The following is a 20,617-nucleotide window of genomic DNA, read 5'->3' on the forward strand; positions in this document are numbered from 1 at the left end:
TGTACAAGAATGTGTCTTCATGTGAAGTGTTTTGATACAGTGCACAGGTACATTTATTGATGAAGTGTTTACAGTGTCACATTGATTTTATTATTGATACCAAGTGCGTGGTGAACTCACAGCTCCTCGTTGTTGAGGACGTTGAGCAGATCATGGACCAGGCTGTCACAAGGCAGTGTCTGGTTCACTACGCTGGTAAACAGTCTCTTCCCATGCTGTAGCTTCCTCCATGGGGTCTCCAACAGGGAGTTACTCAAACCATAGATTCCTGCTGGAGCATACACATACAGCATTGCTAGAGAATAGAGGTTGCTCCAAACATTCATGTTATCCCCCAAAACATGCACTCACATACAGCGGTATAGTCTCATAGTCAAAACCCATCCTGCATACATAAAGGGTTATCATTCAACAGCATGACTTGTATGGTGCAATGATATAGAACAATAGTACAAGCAATTCCACATTAAGAAAAACAAACCTGGATTTAGACGGATGGGTTCGGCACTGCCCCTGTTTCCATAGTAACACACAGTGTCTTCTTTGGCCCTGCGTTGGACACAATGAGAGAGGGAATCAAGTTGTTGACCGATTAAAGTTGTTTAATTGTGAGGGTCATCCTAAATCAGCGGTTTCATGCCTGAACAACGCGTTGTAGTTTGCTATTTCCTAATTAATGGAGCCACTGCATTTGTAAAGGCAGATTGAAATGCTAAATAAAACAATGGTAAATACATTTAAAGTAAGAAAAAAATAGTAGTCTGATGCAAATCCTCCAGTCTTACTAGGCCTTCACACTGTTTAGCTCTCCGGTCCCCAGTACGGACTTAAAAGGAGATCCTACTTCCACTTGGCATCTCTCTGACATTATGGTCTTTTCAAATGCAGTACAGGAAACTGAATGCACATCACGCCCAAAAACAAACAAAAAAAAGTGTTGAAAGTGAATTAATTGCATTGTCATTTTCTGACAGCCATCAGTAGCATCATCAGTCAATGTGGAGACAGGTGCAACAATATCTCCTCGTCCCCTGGTGGAGAACGTCTGGCTATAATCTTTCCAGACACCTATGGCTGTGATCTGTAGAGTCAGTGGCAAGGGTCAAAAGTCTGAAAACCATCAAGACTTTGATATAGGGGGGGTCTCTATCCCTGAGGCAGGCTCAATCTATAGAGCTACACTCAGTGGTGTAAAGTACATAAATTAAAATACTTTAAAGTATTACTTAATTATTTTCTGGGGTACCTGTACTTTACTATTTCAAATCAAACTGTGTCACATGCGCCAAATACAACAGGTGTAGGCCTTACCATGAAATGCTTACTTACAAGCCCTTAACCATCAATGCAGTTCAAGAAATAGACTTAAGAAAATATTTACCAAATAAATAAAAAGAAAAAAGGGGGGGTGTCAATGTAAATAGTCTGGGTACCCATTTGATTAATTGTTCAGCAGTCTTATGGCTTGGGGATAGAACCTGTTAAGGAGCCTTTTGGTCCGAGACTTGGTCGCTTCTGTATCGCCTGCCGTGCGGTAGCAGGGAGAACAGTCATTGGCTTGGGTGGCTGGAGTCTGACAATTTTTAGGGCCTTCCTCTGACACCGCCTAGTATATAGGTCCTGGATGGCAGGAAGTTTGGCCCCAGTGATGTACTGGGCCGTATGCACTACCCTCTGTAGCTTCTTACGGTCAGATGCCGAGCAGTTGCCATACCAGGATGCTCTCGATGGTGCAGCTGTAGAACTTAAGGATCTAGGGACCCATGCCAAATCTTTTCAGTCTCCTGAGGGGGAAAAGGTGTTGTCGTACCCTCTTCACGACTGTCTTGGTGGGTTTGGACCATGATAGTTGGTTTATGACGTGGACGCCAAGGAACTTGAAACTCTCGACCAGCTCCACTACAGCCCCGTCGATGTTAATGGGGGCTGTTCAACGATCATCTCCTTTGTCTTGATCATGTTGAGGGAGAGGTTGTTGTCCTGGTACCACACTGCCAGGTCTCTGATCTCCTTCCTATAAGCTGTCTCATCTTTGTCGGTAACCAGGCCTACCACTGTTGTGTCAGCAAACTTAATGATGGTGTTTTAGTTGTGTTTGGCCCCGCAGTCATGGTTGAACAGGGAATACAGGAGGGGACTAAGCACGCACCCCGAGGGGCACAAGTGTTGAGGATCAGCATGGCAAATGTATTATTGCCTACCCTTACCACCTGGGGGCGGCCCATCAGGAAGTCCAGGATCCAGTTGCAGAAGGAAGTGATCCAGATTGCATCATCTGTGGATCATCTGTGGATCTGTTGGGGCAGTATGCAAATTGGAGTATTGGGTCTCGGGTATCCGGGATGATGCTGTGAGCCATGACCAGCCTTTCAAAGCACTTCATGGCTACCGAATTGAGTACTACGAGGTGGTAATCATTTACACAGGTTACCTTCGCTTCTTTGAGGACCGAGACTATGGTGATCTGCTTGAAACAGAAGTAGGTTTTACAGACTCGGTCAGGGAGAGGTTGAAAATGTCAGTGAAGACACTTGCCAGTTGGTCCACGCATGCTTCGAGTACACATCCTGGTAATCTGTCTGGCCCCTCGGCTTTGTGTATGTGGACCTGTTTTAAAAGGTCTTGCTCACATCGGCTATGGAGAGCGTGATCACACAGTTGTCTGGAACAGCTGGTGCTCTCAAGCTCGCTTCAGTGTTGCTTTCCACGAAGCGAGCATACAAGAAATTTAGCTTGTCTGGTAGGCTTGCATCACTGGGCAGCTCGCGGCTGGGTTTCCCTTTGTAGTCCGTAATAGTTTTCAAGCTCTGCCACATCCGACAAGCGTCAGAGCCGGTGTAGTAGGATTCAATCTTAACCCTGTATTGACACTTTGCTTGTTTGATGGTTCATCTGTGGGCATAGCAGGATTTCTTATAAGAGTCCGGATTAGTATCCCGCTACTTGAAAGCAGCAGCTCTAGCCTTTAGCTCGATGCGGATGTTGCCTGTAATCCATGGCTTCTGGTTGGGATACGTATGTCGTCGATGCACCTATTGAAGAAGATGATGACTGAGGTGGTATATTCCTCAATGCCATTAGAAGAATCAGAAAAAATATTCCAGTATGTGTTAGTAAAACAGTCCTTTAGCGTAGCATCTGCATCATCTGACCACTTCCGTAGTGAGAGAGTCACTGGTACTTCCTGCTTTAGTTTTTGCTTGTAAAGCAGGAATCTGGAGGACAGAATTATGGTCAGATTTGCCAAATGGAGGGCGATTGAGAACTTTGTATGCATCTCTGTGTGGCAAAAAGGTGTTCTAGAGTTTTTTTCCCTCTGGTTGCACATGTGACATGCTGGAAGAAATGAGGTAAAACAGATTTCAGTTTGCCTGCATTAAAGTCCCCGGCCACTAGGAGCGCCGCTTCTAGTTGAGTGCTGTCTTAGTGCCAGCATGGGTTTGTGGTGGTTAACGTACGACTACGAATAATAAAGATAAGAACCCTTGGTAGATGGTATGTTCTACAGCTTATCCTAAGGTACTCTACCTAAGGCGAGCACAGATAAAATGTCAAATCACACTATATGTACAGTCGCTTTGATTGGACTGATCATGTCAACATCATACTTTCAAAATCTTAGCTATCAGTCATCATGAATCAAGCCGACAATCTACTGGCAGATCCTTTTCAATCTTCTTATACGCTCGTCTTCCCTTATGCCATAGTGTGTACATCTCAATTCTCAGAAGAAACCACATTTGTTTAAACAAGTCAGCCATATCAGCTATGTATCTTAAAAAGGCAGTAAATGAGGCTGAATGAACTGTTTCGCTGCCAGACAAAGCTCTGCTGATAGCCAGGTGTAGCAGTTCAAGGTGTTGGGACTGCTGTTGGGACTCTGCTATTAGGGCCTACATAAAGCTGTCCCAACAGTTTGTGGGCACCGTTTGTCACCTTTAGAGTGCAATTAATGTATTGTGGCTTTGCTGGCATGCATCTTTTTTTGCCACACCAAGATTTACATGCTAAAATCGCCCCACTGACTACATTCCTAAAGAAAATAAATGTTAATCTTAACATTTTCCCTGACACCCAAAAGTACTCATTACATTTGGAATGCTTAGCAGGACAGGAAAATTGTCCAATTCACAAACTTATCAAGATAACATCCCTGGTCATCCCTATTGTCTCTGAGCTGGCAGACTCACTAAACACAAAATTGCTTTGGTTGTAAATTATGTCTGACTGTTGAAGTGTGCCCCTGGCTATCCGTAAACTTTAAAAAAAAATATATATATATATATATATAGCCATCTGGGCTGCTTAACAATAAGGAATTTGAAGTGATTTATACTATTGGTATATTTAGAACCAAATACTTTTGCACTTTTACTCAAATAGTATTTTACTGGGTGACTCACTTTTGTCATTTTCTTTTAAGGCATTCTTACTTTTACTCAAGCGACGACAATTGGGTACTTTACACCACTGGCTACACTATAGATACTAAAGTATGTGGACATCCCTTCAAATTAGTGGATTCGGCTATTTCAGCCACACTCGTTACTGACAGGTATATAAAAATCGAGAACACAAGCATGTCATAGACAAACATTGGCAGTAGAATGGCCTTACTGAAGAGCTCAGCGACTTTCAATGTGGCACTCTCGTAGGATGCCACCTTTCCAACAAGTCAGTTTGTCAAATTTCTGCCTGACAAGAGCTGCCCCGGTCATCTAAGTGCTGTTATTGTGAAGTGGAAACGTCTCGGAGCAACATCGGCTCAGACGCGAAGTGGTAAGCCACACAAGCTCACAGAACAGGACCCCAGAGTTCTGAAGCTTGTAAAAATCGTCTGTCCTCGGTTGCAACACTCACTACGGAGTTCGAAACTGCCTCTGGAAGCAACTTTAGCACAAGAAAGGTTGGTTGGGAGCTTCATGAAATGGGTTTCCCTGACCTCAACCCCCATCGAACACCTTTGGGAATTGGAATGCTGACTGTGAGCCAGGCTTAATTGCCCAACATCAGTGCCCGGTCACACTAATGCTCGTGGCTGAATGGAAGCAAGTCTCCGCAGCAATGTTCCAACATCTAGTGGAAAGCCTTTCCAGAAGTGTGGATGCTGTTATAGCAGCAAAGGGGGGGGGGGGGGGGCAACTCCATATTAATGCCCATGATTTTGGAATGAGAAGAGTAAGTGTCCTTGTACTTTTGGTCATGTAGTGTATAAGAGGAGAGAAGATTACTTTCCTGTCGAGAGAGTGAGACTCGTTTGATAATAACATCTGCAAATAGCCGCGGACAGAGGGACTGACAGAATCAATTTTGTGTGACATAAGGGGTTCCGCTGTCCGCTAAATGTTTATCTCTTGCAATTAATTACAAGCCAATTTGCCTGTCTGCTGTCCGAGATAGTACATTTGTTTATGTCACAGTAAGCAATTAAGCTGGGAAAAGAGTAGGCAAAGGTTCTGTTGGTGTTACCATTTCTCATACGTGTAAATGTCCTTGGGCAGAGGAATTTAAGTAGGCCAGTGTGTTAGTAAAAACACTGTGGGAAAATGACAATATGAATGCAATTTCATTAACATTACACCATCTTCAAAACAAACCAAAGAATATCAAAACCCCATGGCTTGATGGCATACCAGTAGAGGTATATCAAGCCTTTTTTTATATATATATATCCGAAGATCCATTGCTACCTTGTTTTACCTACTCCTATAGAAATGGTAGTCTGTCAGGTACTCAGCAGGAAGGTCTGATATCACTATTATTAAAACAAGACCCAGATGGCAAATATAAAGATCCAGTCTAAAAAACTGAAGGCCTCTTACACTTCAATGTTGCGATGCAAAATGCATAGCAAAAAAATGCATAGAATTAAAAAGGTTTTACCAGCTATTGTTCATCCTGATCAGACAGGTTTTTACATGAACGATACATTGGACATAATTTACGACAACAACTAATAGAAATAATAGTACACCATGAAACATCTAAGAAGCAAAGTCTTGTATTTATAGCGGATTTTGAAAAGGCCTTTGATAAAGTAAGACTGGATTTTATTTATAAATAATAGGATTTTTTTCAATTTCGGTGATACTAATAAAATGGGTAAAGGTAACATAACAACCCCAGGTGTAAAATAGTAAATAGTGGCTACTTCTCAGAGAGATTTGGATTGTCAAGAGGAGTCCAAGGGTGTCCGCTGTCACCATATCTATTCGTTATAGCCATCGAAATGCTAGCTATTAAATTCAGATCAAATAACAACATGAGGATTAGAAATCCAAGGCTTAAAAAAAAGAAAAAAGGTGTCCATGTATGCGGATGACTCAAGTTTTATATTAAGTCCGAAAACTAGACCACTGCAATGTTTAATTGAAGATCTAGATAACTTTTCTGGACAAAAACCTAATTATGATTAGTGTAGAATATTACATATTGATCTTTAAAAAAATACAACATTTACATTACCCTCTAGTCTACCTATAAAATAGTCTGACGGTGAAGTTGACATACTTGGTATTCATATCACAAAATATATAAATGAGCTCTCCTAAAAATTTTTTTAGCTTTATGTGGGACGCTAAACCAGAAAAGAATAGAGTGCCTATCTATATAATGAATTGGGTGGGTTGAGATTATTAAATAGAAAAGCACAAACCTCTAAAAGCTTCACTTATTAAAATGTTTTTACTCTGAACCTTAAATGGTTCTCAAGTAGATTACTAAGAAAAGCTCATCCATCGTTTAAAAATGTCCTTTTTGCCTTTTGTGCAGATTGCCATGTCTCATTTTCGATTAATTGAAAATGATGCTTCTTTGAAAAATGCATTGCAGAGCTGGCAACAATTTCAATTCCATCCCCCTGAAAAGATGGAACAAATATTACAACAAATATTAAGGCTGAACTCAAATGTGCTGGTTGAAAAAAATACCTGTATTTTTGGGTATTTTGTTTATAAATCATATTGTATATTGGAATGGTAGAGTTGTCTTTCATTGAATTATCAGAATTGTACGGGAAGGTCCGTTCAATCCAAACAATTGATTACAGCATTACCCCAAAAATGGAGGAGGTGGCAGTGGGAGGAGGCAGGGAACTGGTCTGTCTTTCCAATATAAAGTTGGAGGTGGAATAAAAATAGCATAAGTAGGAAAGTATACCAGGTTCATTTGAGGACCAGGAGGATATTGACAGCTGTGCCATACAGATTGCAAAATAGTTGGAAAGAGATTTTTGATGTACTGTATGAGTTGATACAGTTGAAGTTGGAGGTAAACATGCATTTTAATGACTCCAATATAAGTGTGTTTTTAAACCGCTCCACAAATTTCTTGTTAACCAACTATAGTTTTGGCAAGTCAGGTAGGACATCTACTTTGTGCATGACAAGTAATATTTCCCCCAAAACATTTTTGTGCCTTTTAACAGCATGGAAAATTCCAGAAAAGTATGTCATGGCTTTAGAAGCATCTGATATGCTAATTGACATAATTGAGTCTATTGGAGGTGTACCTGTGGATGTATTTCAAGGCCTACCTTCAAACTCAGTGCCTCTTTGCTTGACATCATGGGAAAATCAAAAGAAATCAGCCAAGACAGAAAAAAAATCAAATGTTGACCTCCACAAGTCTGGTTCATCCTTGCGAGCAATTTCCAAATGCCTGAAGGTACCATGCTCATCTGTACAAACAATAGCCCGCAAGTATAAACACCATGGGACCACGCAGCCATCATACTGCTCATGAAGGAGATGCATTCTGTCTCCTAGAGATGAACGTACTTTGGTGCGAAAAGTGAAAATCAATCCCAGAACACCAGCAAAGGACATTGTGAAGATGCTGAAGGAAACAGGTACTAAAGTATCTATATCCACAGTAAAACAAGTCCTATATCGACTTAACCTGAAAGGCCGCTCAGCAAGGAAGAAGCCACTGCTCCAAAACCACCATAAAAAAGCCAGACTATGGTTTGTAACTGCACATGGGGACAAAGATCGTACTTTGAGAAATTTTATCCCTGATGTCCTTACACAGCTCTCTGGTCTTGGCCATTGTGGAGAGGTTGGAATCTGTTTGATTGAGTGTGTGGATGGTGTCTTTTATACGGGTAACGAGTTCAAACAGGTGCAGTTAATACAGATAATGAGTGGAGAACAGGAGGGCTTCTTAAAGAAAAACTAACAGGTCTGTGAGATCCGGAATTCCTACTGGTTGGTAGGTGATCAAATACTTATGTCATGCAATAGAATTCAAATTAATTACTTAAAAATCATACAATGTGATTTTCTGGATTTTTGTTTTAGATTCCATCTCTCACAGTTGAAGTGTACCTATGATAAAAATTACAGACCTCTACATGCTTTGTAAGTAGGAAAACCTGCAAAATCGGCAGTGTATCAAATACTTGTTCTCCCCACTGTACACGGACACAGGTAAATAGTGCCATACATGCACTCAAACATATTCAGTTGGCCTTGCTGTTATGATTTTTGTTGTCCTTGACGTCTTTGTTGTTTTCTCTTTTCCTTTGAACATTTGGTGGTTGGTTGTGCATTGTGTGTGTGTGTGTGTGTGGGGTGGGGGTCTTGGGGGTGGGAATGGATATATATATTTTTAAATGTCAATGTTCTTGGGGGGGGGGGGTTCTCAGATGGTTGAGGGGAGCTCTTTGGGAACTGTGGGGGGTGGGTATCTTGTAGGGCTGGCGGTTGAGAGCTTGGGCCGGAGGCTGATGGATCGCTGGTTCGGGTACCTGTTTTTGACCTTGTGGGAGATCTGTCAATGTGCCCTTGAGCAAGGCGTTGACCCTGGTTGCTTCTGTGTGTCGCTCTGGATGGGAGTCTGTTAGATGACTAATGTGATGTAGTTGTTGAGCGGCTTCACTGCAAGTATATTGCATGCTTTAAACATTCAATAAAAAAAATAATAATATCAATGTCTCGATGATTAAAGCCAAACAATATATTACACTTTCTGCAACGTAACTGCTGGTAACTATAGTAATGACATAAACCACCATCTTTTTGCTTTTGTTCATGTCAATGCCTTGTAGCTTCCTTCCATGGGTACAATATTTTCAGCTTCACTACCTTAAGTGGACTCTGGTTTGATGTCCCGCTCCTAAATTGTATGTAAAACTTGCAACCCTGCAGAAAGGTGGCCAGATGGTGCTATGGGCTCATTGGTCTGGGAAGAGATGGAGCTATGTAGATTACTCTCAGTGCCAACCCAGACAAAGATTTGGGCTGAGATGAGGAGCCACAGGAGTTGGCTGGTAGCAATGGACAGCGTTAACTACCAACAGGAAGAGAAAGTTCTGTGAAGCTTTAGAAAACAGCATTTTGAAGATCTAGCTGCCAGAATGATAATCACTATATGCAGCAGGATAGTAGATGTTTATAAATTAAATGCAGTCTATTATTCTGAAGCTTTTAAGCAGTGCCTTATTTTGCTCCTTGCTGCTGTGCTGAGCGGCCTCAGGTTTGTTGATATTGGGCTGATGAACATTGAGAAACATCAGTGGGATTGGGAGGTATCGTTGCAAGTCTGAGGGTAAACAACAATTTCTCTGATGTAGTTTTGCATTTCACTATCAGCTAGATGCCCAAGTTGAGCAACAAAGTTAAAACGACTTATTAGACAGCAGCTCTAATCCCAACAGAAAGACCACCCATAACAACATCTGACCATCACGTCAAAGTTCCTCTGTGAACAAAGAAAAGCCTGTCAACTTCAGCTGAGCAGAAAGGGCCAGGGTCTTTAAAACAATGGAAATGTCTCAGGTCAACTCAAATAGCAAGTATAAAAGTCAACATTCTCAATTTAATTACGTCTTGGTAAATTAGACAGTAGTAGGTGAACAGATGTATGTAGTATGTGAACGGATGCAGAGCAGATGTAGTAGGTGAACGGATGCAGAGCAGATTTCTTTGAATACTGCCAATTTCCAAATATAACCCCAAACAAACATTTTCAGAGGCAAAATGAACTATTACTACTTTTGTAAGACATCTGACTTTACTCGTGGGCACTGAAGTGCCATTCAATGCTCTAGACCAGGTATTCCCAAACTAGGGTACACGGACACATTTTCAAACAGTACATTTATATTTTCCAATGGGGCTATACATTTGGGTGAGTTTTTTTCCCCCTCGCCTGGAGTAGCCTCGCTTCACTGCCAAAAATAAAATAAATCCATCTAGTGTTAAGCGAAATAACACCACAATGTCAAATAATTAACATCCAATCACATTAACTGTTACTCTCTCGAGGGAAACCTTCACTCTTGCGCAGACATTTTGAAACTAAACATGATCATTTGAATAATAAGCCACAGGACTTTGAGCGAGAATAAAGACTACTTTTGAGTAGTAAGACACGTATAAAAGCTACAGATACCATTAATAAGAAGGGGCTAGAAACATCTTTTATGGTGAGCTACCGAGTGGCTAGGACAGGCAAGCCCCATACTATTGTGGAGGACTTAATTAATCCTGCTGCCGCAGATTTGGCTGGGACAATGCTGGGGGAAATGGCCAAAAAACTATACCAGACAATGCCTTCATCAAACAACACTGTTTCACAACGCATCAGTGACATGGCAGGAGATGTTTTGAAACAATTACTGCTTCACATACAAGCCAGTGAATTCTATGCGTTACAGCTGGATGAGTCAACAGACATGGCAGGCCTGCCACAGCTCCTGGTATATGTCCTTTACGTTTATGGGTGGTAAATTAAGGAAGATATCCTCTTCCGAAAACCACTGGAAACCAGGACAACATGAGAGGATATTTGTAAAGTACTGGACAGCTTTGTGACATCAAATGGACTTTGGTGGTCAAGATGTGTTGGTATCTGTACTGATGGCGCAAAAGTCATGATAGGGAGATACATAATGGAGTTGTAACGCGCGTGTAAGCAGTTGCTCTTGACGCCACTTGGGTACACTGCAGCATCCACCGAGAGGCTCTTGCTGCCAAGGGAATGCCTGACAGCTTGAAATACGTTTTGGACACTACAGTGAAAATGGTTCACCTTGTTAAAACAAGGCCCCTGAACTCTCATGTATTTTCTGCACTATGCAATGATATAGGCAGCGACCATGTAACCCGTTTGCAACATACATGAGTGTGCTGGATGACAAGTTATTTTTAATTGACAGACAAGCTTAAAGTTTTCTTCACTGACCATAATTTTCACTTGTCTGACCGCTTGCATGATGACGAGTTTCTCTCACAACTGGCCTGTTTTTTCTCGCATGAATGATCTGAATCTAGGATTACAGGGAATCTCCACAACTATATTCAATGTACGGGACAAAATTGAGGCTATGATTAAGTAGTTGGAGCTCTTCTCTGTCTGCATGAACAAGGACAACCCACAGCTCTTTCCATCATTTTATGATTTGTGTGCAAATGAACTCAAGCTTACGGACAATGTCAAACGTGATATAGCGAAGCACCTGAGTGAGCTGGGTGCGCAATTACTTTCCCGAAACAGATGACACAAACAACTGGATTCGTTATCCCTTTCATGCCCTGCCTCCAGTCCACTTACTGATACCTGAACAAGAGAGCCTCAACAAAATTGTAACAAGCGGTTCTGTGAAAATTGAATTTAAATCAGAAGCCACTGCCAGATTTCTGGATTGGGCTGCGCTCAGAGTATCCTTCCATGACAAATTACACTGTTAAGACACTGATGCCCTTTGCAACCACGTACCTATGTGAGAGTGGATTCTTGGCCCTCTCTAGCATGAAAACTAAATACAGGCAATGACTGTGTGGAAAATTATTTAAGATGGAGACTCTCTCCAATACAACCCAACATTGCAGAGTTATGTGCATCCTTTCAAGCACACCCTTCTCATTAACCTGTGGTGAGTTATTCACAATTTTTGACAAACAAATAAGGTTTTATATGTAAGATGGTAAAATAAAGAGCAAAAATATTATATTATTATTTGTGCTCTGGTCCTATAAAGAGCTCTTTGTCACTTCCTACGAGCCAGGTTGTGACAAAAACACACTCATTCTTATGTTTAATAAATGTATCGTATAGTGGGTGTGTGTGGCAGGCTTACAATGATGGCAAAAAAACAACATTTGAGAGTGCACTGACCCTGGTGCTAGAGAGGGTACGCAGCTGGAGGTTGAATGTTTGAAGGGGTACGGGACAATAAAACGTTTTGGAACCACTGAGCTAGACAGGGAGATCAGCCCAGGGACTAAAGGCCTACTGCTACAACTGCCTGTCTCTGGTTGTGATTGTTGATGTAGCAGCTGGGTTAAGCATACTGGTTTTGGGGGGAGACAAAGAGAATATGCATTACTGTTACTCATCAAAATGAAATAAACCATACACCACGAAAACCAGTTGAGGAATGCAGCTCCGATCTACTGCTGCTTCCCAGGAAAAACAAAAGCCTGCCAAAAGCTACACCACATTTGCAGACCACGCAAACAGCCCACTTTCTAAAAAGTGGGTGAGAATGTATACTTTAAGCATATAAGTTCTGCTGGGTATCAGGAAGGCTCAGTGAGGCTGGATGTTTTTGAGATGACAGTTGACAGATTAAACAGAATCTTCTACCACCACACAGACTTGAATGAATAAATATGGACAAGATTGGATCAAAGTCGAAAGAAGCACAGGAAAAATAAGATGGCTTGGTGTGTGACAACACCGAGTGCTGCTTGGCTGCCATTGATAACATAAAATTGAGGGCATTTGCGATTAAAATTAAGAGATGATTGATTTGAACACCTTCCTAAAATTGAGTTACATCCCTTATGCCCTCAGAACAGCCTCAATTTGTCGTTGCATGGAATGCTGGCCAAAGATGACTTCAAAAATTCTCACAGTTGTGTCCAGTTGGCTGATGTCCTTTGGGTGGCGAACCATTGAGCATGAAACTGTTGAGCATGAAATACCCAGCAGCATTGCAGCTCTTGACATGCTCAAACCGGTGTGCCTGGCATCTACTACCATACCCCATTCAAAAGTCACAAAAATATTTTGTCTTGGCCATTCACCCACTGAATAGCACAAACACACAATCCATGTCTCAATTGTCAAAAATGTCTCAAGTCTTCAAAAACATTCATGAACCCGTCTTCCACTTAATCTACACGGATTGAAGAGGATTTAACAAGTGACATCAATAAGGGATCACAGCTTCACCCGGTCAGTCGATGTCATGGAAAGAGCAGGTGTTCCTATTGTTTTGTACACTCAGTGCACATCATTAGCTCCGACCAAGGCAAGGCTCAGTCAGAGGGGAAACGTATGCATGCAAATTCGTCAACTGGATTTAAAGTATTCAAACCCATCGAAAGAGCTATGGATTATTAATAAAAGCAATACTGGTTTAACAAGCAAAGTAATTAAGGGAAGGCATAAGATAAATCATGCCAAACTTGAAGTTGAGAAATTTAGAGTTCTATTTAGTTGGATGAGTAACATACAAATTCTACACTTTTTCTATTGTTGCATCCTCAATGACGTACACAGTAGGAACGGCACAATTTTCACGACCAACAGTTTTTTTGGGGGGGGGGGAACATCTGACTGAAAACGGGATGGCCGAGGCATTTCCGTGGTTGAGTCCTGTCTTACAACATGATGAAACTTACAGCACCTTGCTTGCTGAAACAAGCAAGGTGTAGTAGCAAACAATGAATAAAATGGGCTTGGAACCCCTAACCCTAGCAATTTGACTGGTAAACTCATGGGTACACTCACAAATGGCTGCCTGGTATTGTGGACTAATTAGAAAAATAAAAGTAGTACTTTCCAATGTGTGGGCTAAAAGAGGCGTTCCGTGAGAAGACTGTCAAATGTGTGTGTTCTAAAGACCAATGTGTGAGCTAAAAGAGGCGTTCCGTGAGAAGTGTGTCAAATGTGTGTGTTCTAAAGACCAATGCGTGAGCTAAAAGAGGCGTTCCGTGAGAAGACTGTCAAATGCGTGTGTTCTAAAGACCAATGCGTGAGCTAAAAGAGGCGTTCCGTGAGAAGACTGTCAAATGCGTGTGTTCTAAAGACCAATGCGTGAGCTAAAAGAGGCGTTCCGTGAGAAGACTGTCAAATGCGTGTGTTCTAAAGACCAATGCGTGAGCTAAAAGAGCGTTCCGTGAGAAGACTGTCAAATGCGTGTGTTCTAAAGACCAATGCGTGAGCTAAAAGAGGCGTTCCGTGAGAAGACTGTCAAATGCGTGTGTTCTAAAGACCAATGCGTGAACTAAAAGAGGCGTTCTGTGAGAAGACTGTCAAATGCGTGTGTTCTAAAGACCAATGCGTGAGCTAAAAGAGGCGTTCCGTGAGAAGAATATCAAATGCGTGTGTTCTAAAGACCAATGCGTGAGCTAAAAGAGGCGTTCAATGAGAAGACTGTCAGATGCATGTGTTCTAAAGACGAATGCGTGAGCTAAAAGAGGCGTTCCGTGAGAAGACTGTCAAATGCGTGTGTTCTAAAGACCAATGCGTGAGCTAAAAGAAAGGCGTTCCGTGAGAAGACTGTCAAATGCGTGTGTTCTAAAGACCAATGCGTGAGCTAAAAGTTCTAAAGACTGTCAAATGCGTGTGTTCTAAAATGCGTGAGCTAAAAGAGGCGTTCCGTGAGAAGACTGTCAAATGCGTGTGTTCTAAAGACCAATGCGTGAGCTAAAAGAGGTGTTCCGTGAGAAGACTGTCAAATGAAAGACCAATGCGTGAGCTAAAAGAGGCGTTCCGTGTGTGTTCTAAAGACCAATGCGTGAGCTAAAAGTGTCAAATGCGTGTGTTCTAAAGACCAATGCGTGAGCTAAAAGAGGCGTTCCGTGAGAAGACTGTCAAATGCGTGTGTTCTAAAGACCAATGCGTGAGCTAAAAGAAGCGTTCCGTGAGAAGACTGTCAAATGCGTGTGTTCTAAAGACCAATGCGTGAGCTAAAAGAGGCGTTCCGTGAGAAGACTGTCAAATGTGTGTGTTCTAAAGACCAATGCGTGAGCTAAAAGAGGCGACTGGGAACGCCAGTTCTACATGCAGTCAGGAGCGGAGAAAAGGTGAAAATGTTCAAAAACATTCATTAAAGCGGTTATTACAGAGACTACGGTCATTTGGCAGGCCAATTACAGTCATCCAAAAGTCTGTGACCATCACATCCCTAATATACAGTAACGGACAAAATAAACACCAACATAGTGTCTTAATAGGGCGTGTGATATAAAAATGACATATTTACCTCATTTGTTTGATATTAATACTTAAACCCCCTGTGCTCCTTTGAGACCCCTCTTTGAAAGTCACAGATCTCTTCTTCTTGCCATGGCGGCTGAAGTAATGGGCCACTGGGCATTTTTATACATGGTCAGAATTTCCTCACCGATTTGTTTTACCACGTCACTATTTGTATCCCTCATTTGCTCAAGTGTTTGCTTTATTTTGGCAGTTGCCTGTACATTATACAACAGGAAGGAATACAGAGGATGTTTAAAATGGCCTCCACACATCTTGTCCCACATCACCATCATATCATAAATCATCACTTTGGTTAAGGATGGAATGACAAATCCACTAATTGTAATATAGGGCCTCCTCTGTATCCACGAGACAAGACGTAATTATCGATTCGGAAACAGAGCAGCCGCAGACAGCATTTCCCCTGGGTTATCTCTAACGAACACGCATGACTGTTGTTTCACTGTGCAGAGGGGGAAAACTAATAGCTCTATAATGAGCCCGTTTATAAAAAAAAAGGTCTACAACCAAATACATTACAGTCACAGCAGCTGCCATCCAATGTCTGTTTTTATTATGCCGTTGCGTACCGCAGGGTCCTATCTGTCAGCATCCATACATCTTGTAGTGAGTCGACAGGGAGCCCCATGGGTCCAGGCAGACAGAGAGGGATGGAGTGATTTCAGAACCAGATGATTGGCCAGGCCAGAGCATACATCAAAGAAACACATATTACTTGTTGCTCTCTCTCAGCTGACATCTCACGGTGTGTGTGTACACACATTTCTGGTGGCAGTGAGGTCTCCTTTCGTTAAGTCTCTTGCCGCAGGGGTGGCAGCAGCAGGAGCCATACAACACCTACATAATTCCAGGTCTTAATGAGGCCATTCGCATTCCTCTGCTGTTAACACACAACAGAACACAACCCACGGAGATCTCTACCTGCTATAATACACACAATGTAGAGAGAGGGGAGAGAAGCGTGGAGGTGGGGAGAAAGAACAATACCTGGAAACAACGGAAGAGGAGGAGGATTAAAACAAGAGATCTGCTCACACACTGTGCCGTTCCTGCTCTCGGGCCACATCAGCAGGATATATTGATCAGGACCCCTCGATTCACAGGGAAAACCCTGCTTCCCCTGGCAGGAAGTGAGAAAAATTGTTCATGAACCACCTGACTTCCAAAATGAGACCTGAAACCCTGTTGCCAAGCCGATGGCATGTCTATCGAGCCCCCTTCATGACAGCGGTCTTAGTTTCAGAGGGAAGCACTTTAATTTTTGCTCTCCAGTCCACATCGCAAGGCCATCAAATTAAATGACACTGTCTGCTGTAGAGAGTAAGAGAAAACAGAAAGAGAAGGGAAAACGTTCCCTACATTAAATATTGTCTGGGTTCCCTTTGTCAAATCATTCGTAGAGCTTTTGACATGCCCTCACAAGCCTGACTGGTAAAGGGAAAAAATGTACAGGTGTTCTCAGAATTCTTATGACGGTTTCTTCAATTCGAGGTTTCTTTTGTGTTTGGAGAGAGACAGGGACAGAGAGAAAGAGAGAGAACAGGTGGCTGTAGCTCATGCCTCTGATGGACCCTGGAGAAGGCACCATCATCCCTGATTCATCATCAGCCAGTCCAACAAGAGATGAGAACACATGGTAACAGAAACTCATGCCCAAGGTCAAATCGACCCATAGCCCTAGGGTCTGAAAAGGAATATGCAATATAGAAATAGCTAAACCTTAAAGGCTTGGTAGAAAATCCTCTGAGAACTACATGTGCATTGGACTAGGGGTTGATTTGCAACCTGGTGGGCATGTCTTGAATGTACCTTAGGAAATGAAAGAGTTGAGACAGCATTGTCTGCCAGAACTCTATAAAAACTAGTAGATAGTAATTAAAGAAGTTGAAGTGGTAGTAACAGCAGTAGTAATGATAGAAGTTGTAAAAGGGAATGGGGGAGACTGAAAAGATTTGGCATGGGTCCCCAGATCCTCAAAATGTTCAACAGCTGCACCATCGAGAGCATCCTGACTGGTTGCATTACTGCCTGCTATGGCAATTGCTCAGCCTCTGACCGCAAGGCACTACAGAGGGTAGTGTGTATGGCCCAGTACCACACTAGGGCCAAGCTTCCTGCCATCCAGGACCTCAATACCAGGTGGTGTCAGAGGAAGGCCCTAAAAATGGTCAAAGACTCCAGCCAACCGAGTCACTGTTCTCTCTGCTACCGCAGGGCAAGCGGAGCGCCAAGTCTAGGTCCAAGATGCTTCTAAACAGCTTCTTCCCCCAAGCCAAAAGACTCCTGAACATCTAATCAAATGTCTACCCAGACTATTTGCAGTGCCCGCCCCCTTTTACGCTGCTCTTACTCTGTTATTATCTATGCATAGTCACTTTAATAACTCTACCTATATGCACATATTACCTCAATTACCTTGACTTACCGGTGCCCCCTGTATATAGTCTCGCGATTGTTATTTTATTGCTGCTCTTTAACTACTTGTTATTTTTATTTCTTACTCTTACTCATATTGTTTTGTTTTTTTTGCAACTTAGTTGAAGTCCAGCTAAGGTAAATTCAATTGATTGGACATGATTTGGAAAGGCACACATCTGTCTATATTAGTACCACAGTTGACAGTGCATGTCAGAGCAAAAACCAAGCCATGAGGTCGAAGGAATTATCCGTAGAGCTGCAAGGCCGGATTGTGTCGAGGCACATATTATGGGGAAGGATACCAACAAATTACTGCAGTATTGAAGGTCCAAGAACACAGTGGCCTCCATAATCTTTAAATGGAAGAAGTTTGGAACCACCAAGGCTCTTGTTAGAGCTGGCCTCCAAACCAAACTGAGCAATTGGGGGAGAAGGGCCTTGGTCAGGGAGGTGAACCCGAACCCAATGGTCACTCTGACAGAGATCTACAGTTCCTCTGTGGAGATGGGAGAACCTCCCAGAAGGACAGCTTATCTGTCTCTATGGCATGAATAAATATATTGCAGAGGATGAATTTGTTTGGATAAAAATGTTCTATAGATTTCAACAGGGAATCCGTCTAACCCTGGTGATTTTTTCCCAGCAGTGTTGAAAATGGATTCGCTAATTTCTTCAGATGTAATCTCTTTCTCCAAAACCCTTTCAATCCTCAATCAGTTAAAGCTTGTCAATTGAGTTTGTTCAAAAACTCATGCATTGTGGCAAGTGTATCCCTTTCAGACTTGGACAGCGTTTCATTAAACTCGATGAATTGCCTCAGGACCCTGAACAACTTATTGGACATCTTAATAGAGCTAATAACTCTACTAGTTTCCTCTCGCCTTATCTGCCACGCAAGCAACTTTCCTTATTTATCACTATGTTCATATAGTAGGTTTGTTTTGTTCTCGTAAATGTGTTTTCTGCTTTATAGGTCGCCAGGTTGTTATATTCCAATCGCTTTGAGAGTCTAGTTTTTGTAGAGTTGAGTCGTCAGCTGTTACTTTGTTCATTTTCCAGATCTCACATTTGTTCTCCAACAAATCTACTTGAGCCTGATACAGTGCATTCAGGAAAGTATACAGACCCCTTTTTCCACATTTTGTTACATGCCAGCCTTATTCTAACATTGATTGTTGTTTCCCCCCCCCCTCACACACACACACACACACAACTCCATAATGACAAAGCAAAAACAGGTAATTTTTGCAAATGTATTAAATATAAAAACCTGAAATACACATTTACATAAGTATTCAGACCCTTTACTCAGTACTGTATTGAAGCACCTTTCACAGTGATTACAGCCTCGAGTCTTCTTGGGTATGACGTTACAAGCTTGGCACACCTATATTTAGGGAGTTTGTCCCATTTTCCTCTGCAGATCCTCTTAAGCTCTGTCATGTTGGATGGGGGCGTCTCCGCACAGCTATTTTCAGTTCTCTCCAGAGATGTTCGATAAGGTTCAAGTTCGGGCTCTGGCTGGGCCACTCAAGGACATTCAGAGACTTACCCGAAACCACTCCTGTGTTGTCTTGGCTGTGTGCTTAGGGTCGTTGTCCTGTTGGAAGGAACCTTCACCTTAGGCTGAGGTCCTGAGCGCTGTGGAGCATGTCTTCTTCAAGGATCTCTGTACTTTGCGCCGTTAATTTTCCCTCGATCCTGACTAGTCTCCCAGTCCCTGCCGCTGAAAGAAAATCCCCACAGCATGATGCTGCCACCACGACTCACCATAGGGATGGTGCCAGGTTTCCTTAAGACATGACGCTTGGCATTCAGGCCAGAGAGTTAATTATTGGTTTCATCAGACCAGAGAATCTTGTTTCTCAATGTCAGAGTCCTTTAGGTGCCTTTTGGCAAACTCTAAACCACAAACGCAACCTCTCCTGAAAGTTAAAAACCCCATACCCATTCGAAACTAGTCTTTAAAATAGATTTACCTGCTGTGCATAGCATCACCCAAATTAGGTTCAATCTAAATTTTACGTAAAGCGCATGGATCCCCGTAACATGGAAATTGTCAGTTGAGACAAAATAAAATGTCAATCAAAGCGACAAACATCAGCAATAAAAAAGACAGGACTTTTTAGCCCCATTTGAGCATGTCTCTGAAAACAAAAAAATGGAGGATGCGTTCATGTTCACCCTCAGCCGCACCTACCAGTACACTCAAATGTCAACCAATCGTCATTCCCCAAGGTGCCCCGAAACCTGTGTCGCGTAGCAGCCAAAGCAATGACCAAAAACGCACCCAAGCACCCTAGGAAAAAAGACACCAAGCTATGATGAATCAATGATAACCTTTACCAGACGATGACCATTATCCCTCAAATATGAAATAGGAAAAGGGGCAATTAGTTAAAAAAATAAAAAATATCACCATCATCCTGATGACAGCACCTCCATTCTTGAGCTCTCCCTTTGCTCAGGGAGCAGAGAAGGGGGTAGATCCAGGATTTTGGGAATCTATTCCTGTAGAAAAGAGATGGCATTTCTTCCCTCCACAGCCTCCGGGAAACCTTGAAACCTAAAATTTGAGCACCTCTGGACATTTGTGAGAATCGAATTTCTCATCAAGTTTTTGAAATGCCGTCTTCCAACTTCTTGTGCTTTTGATCCACGTACTCGCGGACATCCAGAATTGAAGCGTGGTCTTTTTTCTAACTTTGTCAGTCCTCTCTTTGTGACTTTCTGGTCTTCATGGAGTTGATTAAACAGCAAATACATTTTGATTATGCGTTCAGAAAGTCTCTACAATTTTTGTTATACCCTTGTTCATCTCCATTCTGAATCATCATGGTGTTTCGTCCGAGCTAGCATCCTCCGAGGCCGAAGGGGTGGGGTGCACATTTCCATGCCTCGTCTGCTCAAGCTTGGGCATCTTTTGTTTTGCCGATAAAAGAGATGTATTACATTTTCAACA

At 42.3% G+C, this 20,617-nt stretch overlaps 1 protein-coding gene across 4 annotated transcripts in view; it reads right to left on the reverse strand.

Annotated features, from left to right (window-relative positions):
* The window catches only part of LOC135543393 (transport and Golgi organization 2 homolog), a 53,044-nt gene that overhangs the window by 8,036 nt on the left and 24,391 nt on the right, over positions 1-20,617 (reverse strand). For 3 of the 4 annotated variants that reach the window (XM_064970608.1, XM_064970616.1, XM_064970626.1), the window contains exons 6-7: positions 482-549; positions 121-271 (exon numbers count right to left, since the gene is read on the reverse strand). In XM_064970608.1, coding sequence (XP_064826680.1) covers positions 121-271; positions 482-549 — 219 coding nt within the window. The remainder of the gene's footprint in view (positions 1-120; positions 272-481; positions 550-20,617) is intronic. The other variant, XM_064970636.1, reaches the window with a different exon arrangement.

This window comes from Oncorhynchus masou, chromosome 1, assembly GCF_036934945.1.
Source record: "Oncorhynchus masou masou isolate Uvic2021 chromosome 1, UVic_Omas_1.1, whole genome shotgun sequence".
Taxonomy (NCBI): Eukaryota; Metazoa; Chordata; class Actinopteri; order Salmoniformes; family Salmonidae; genus Oncorhynchus; species Oncorhynchus masou.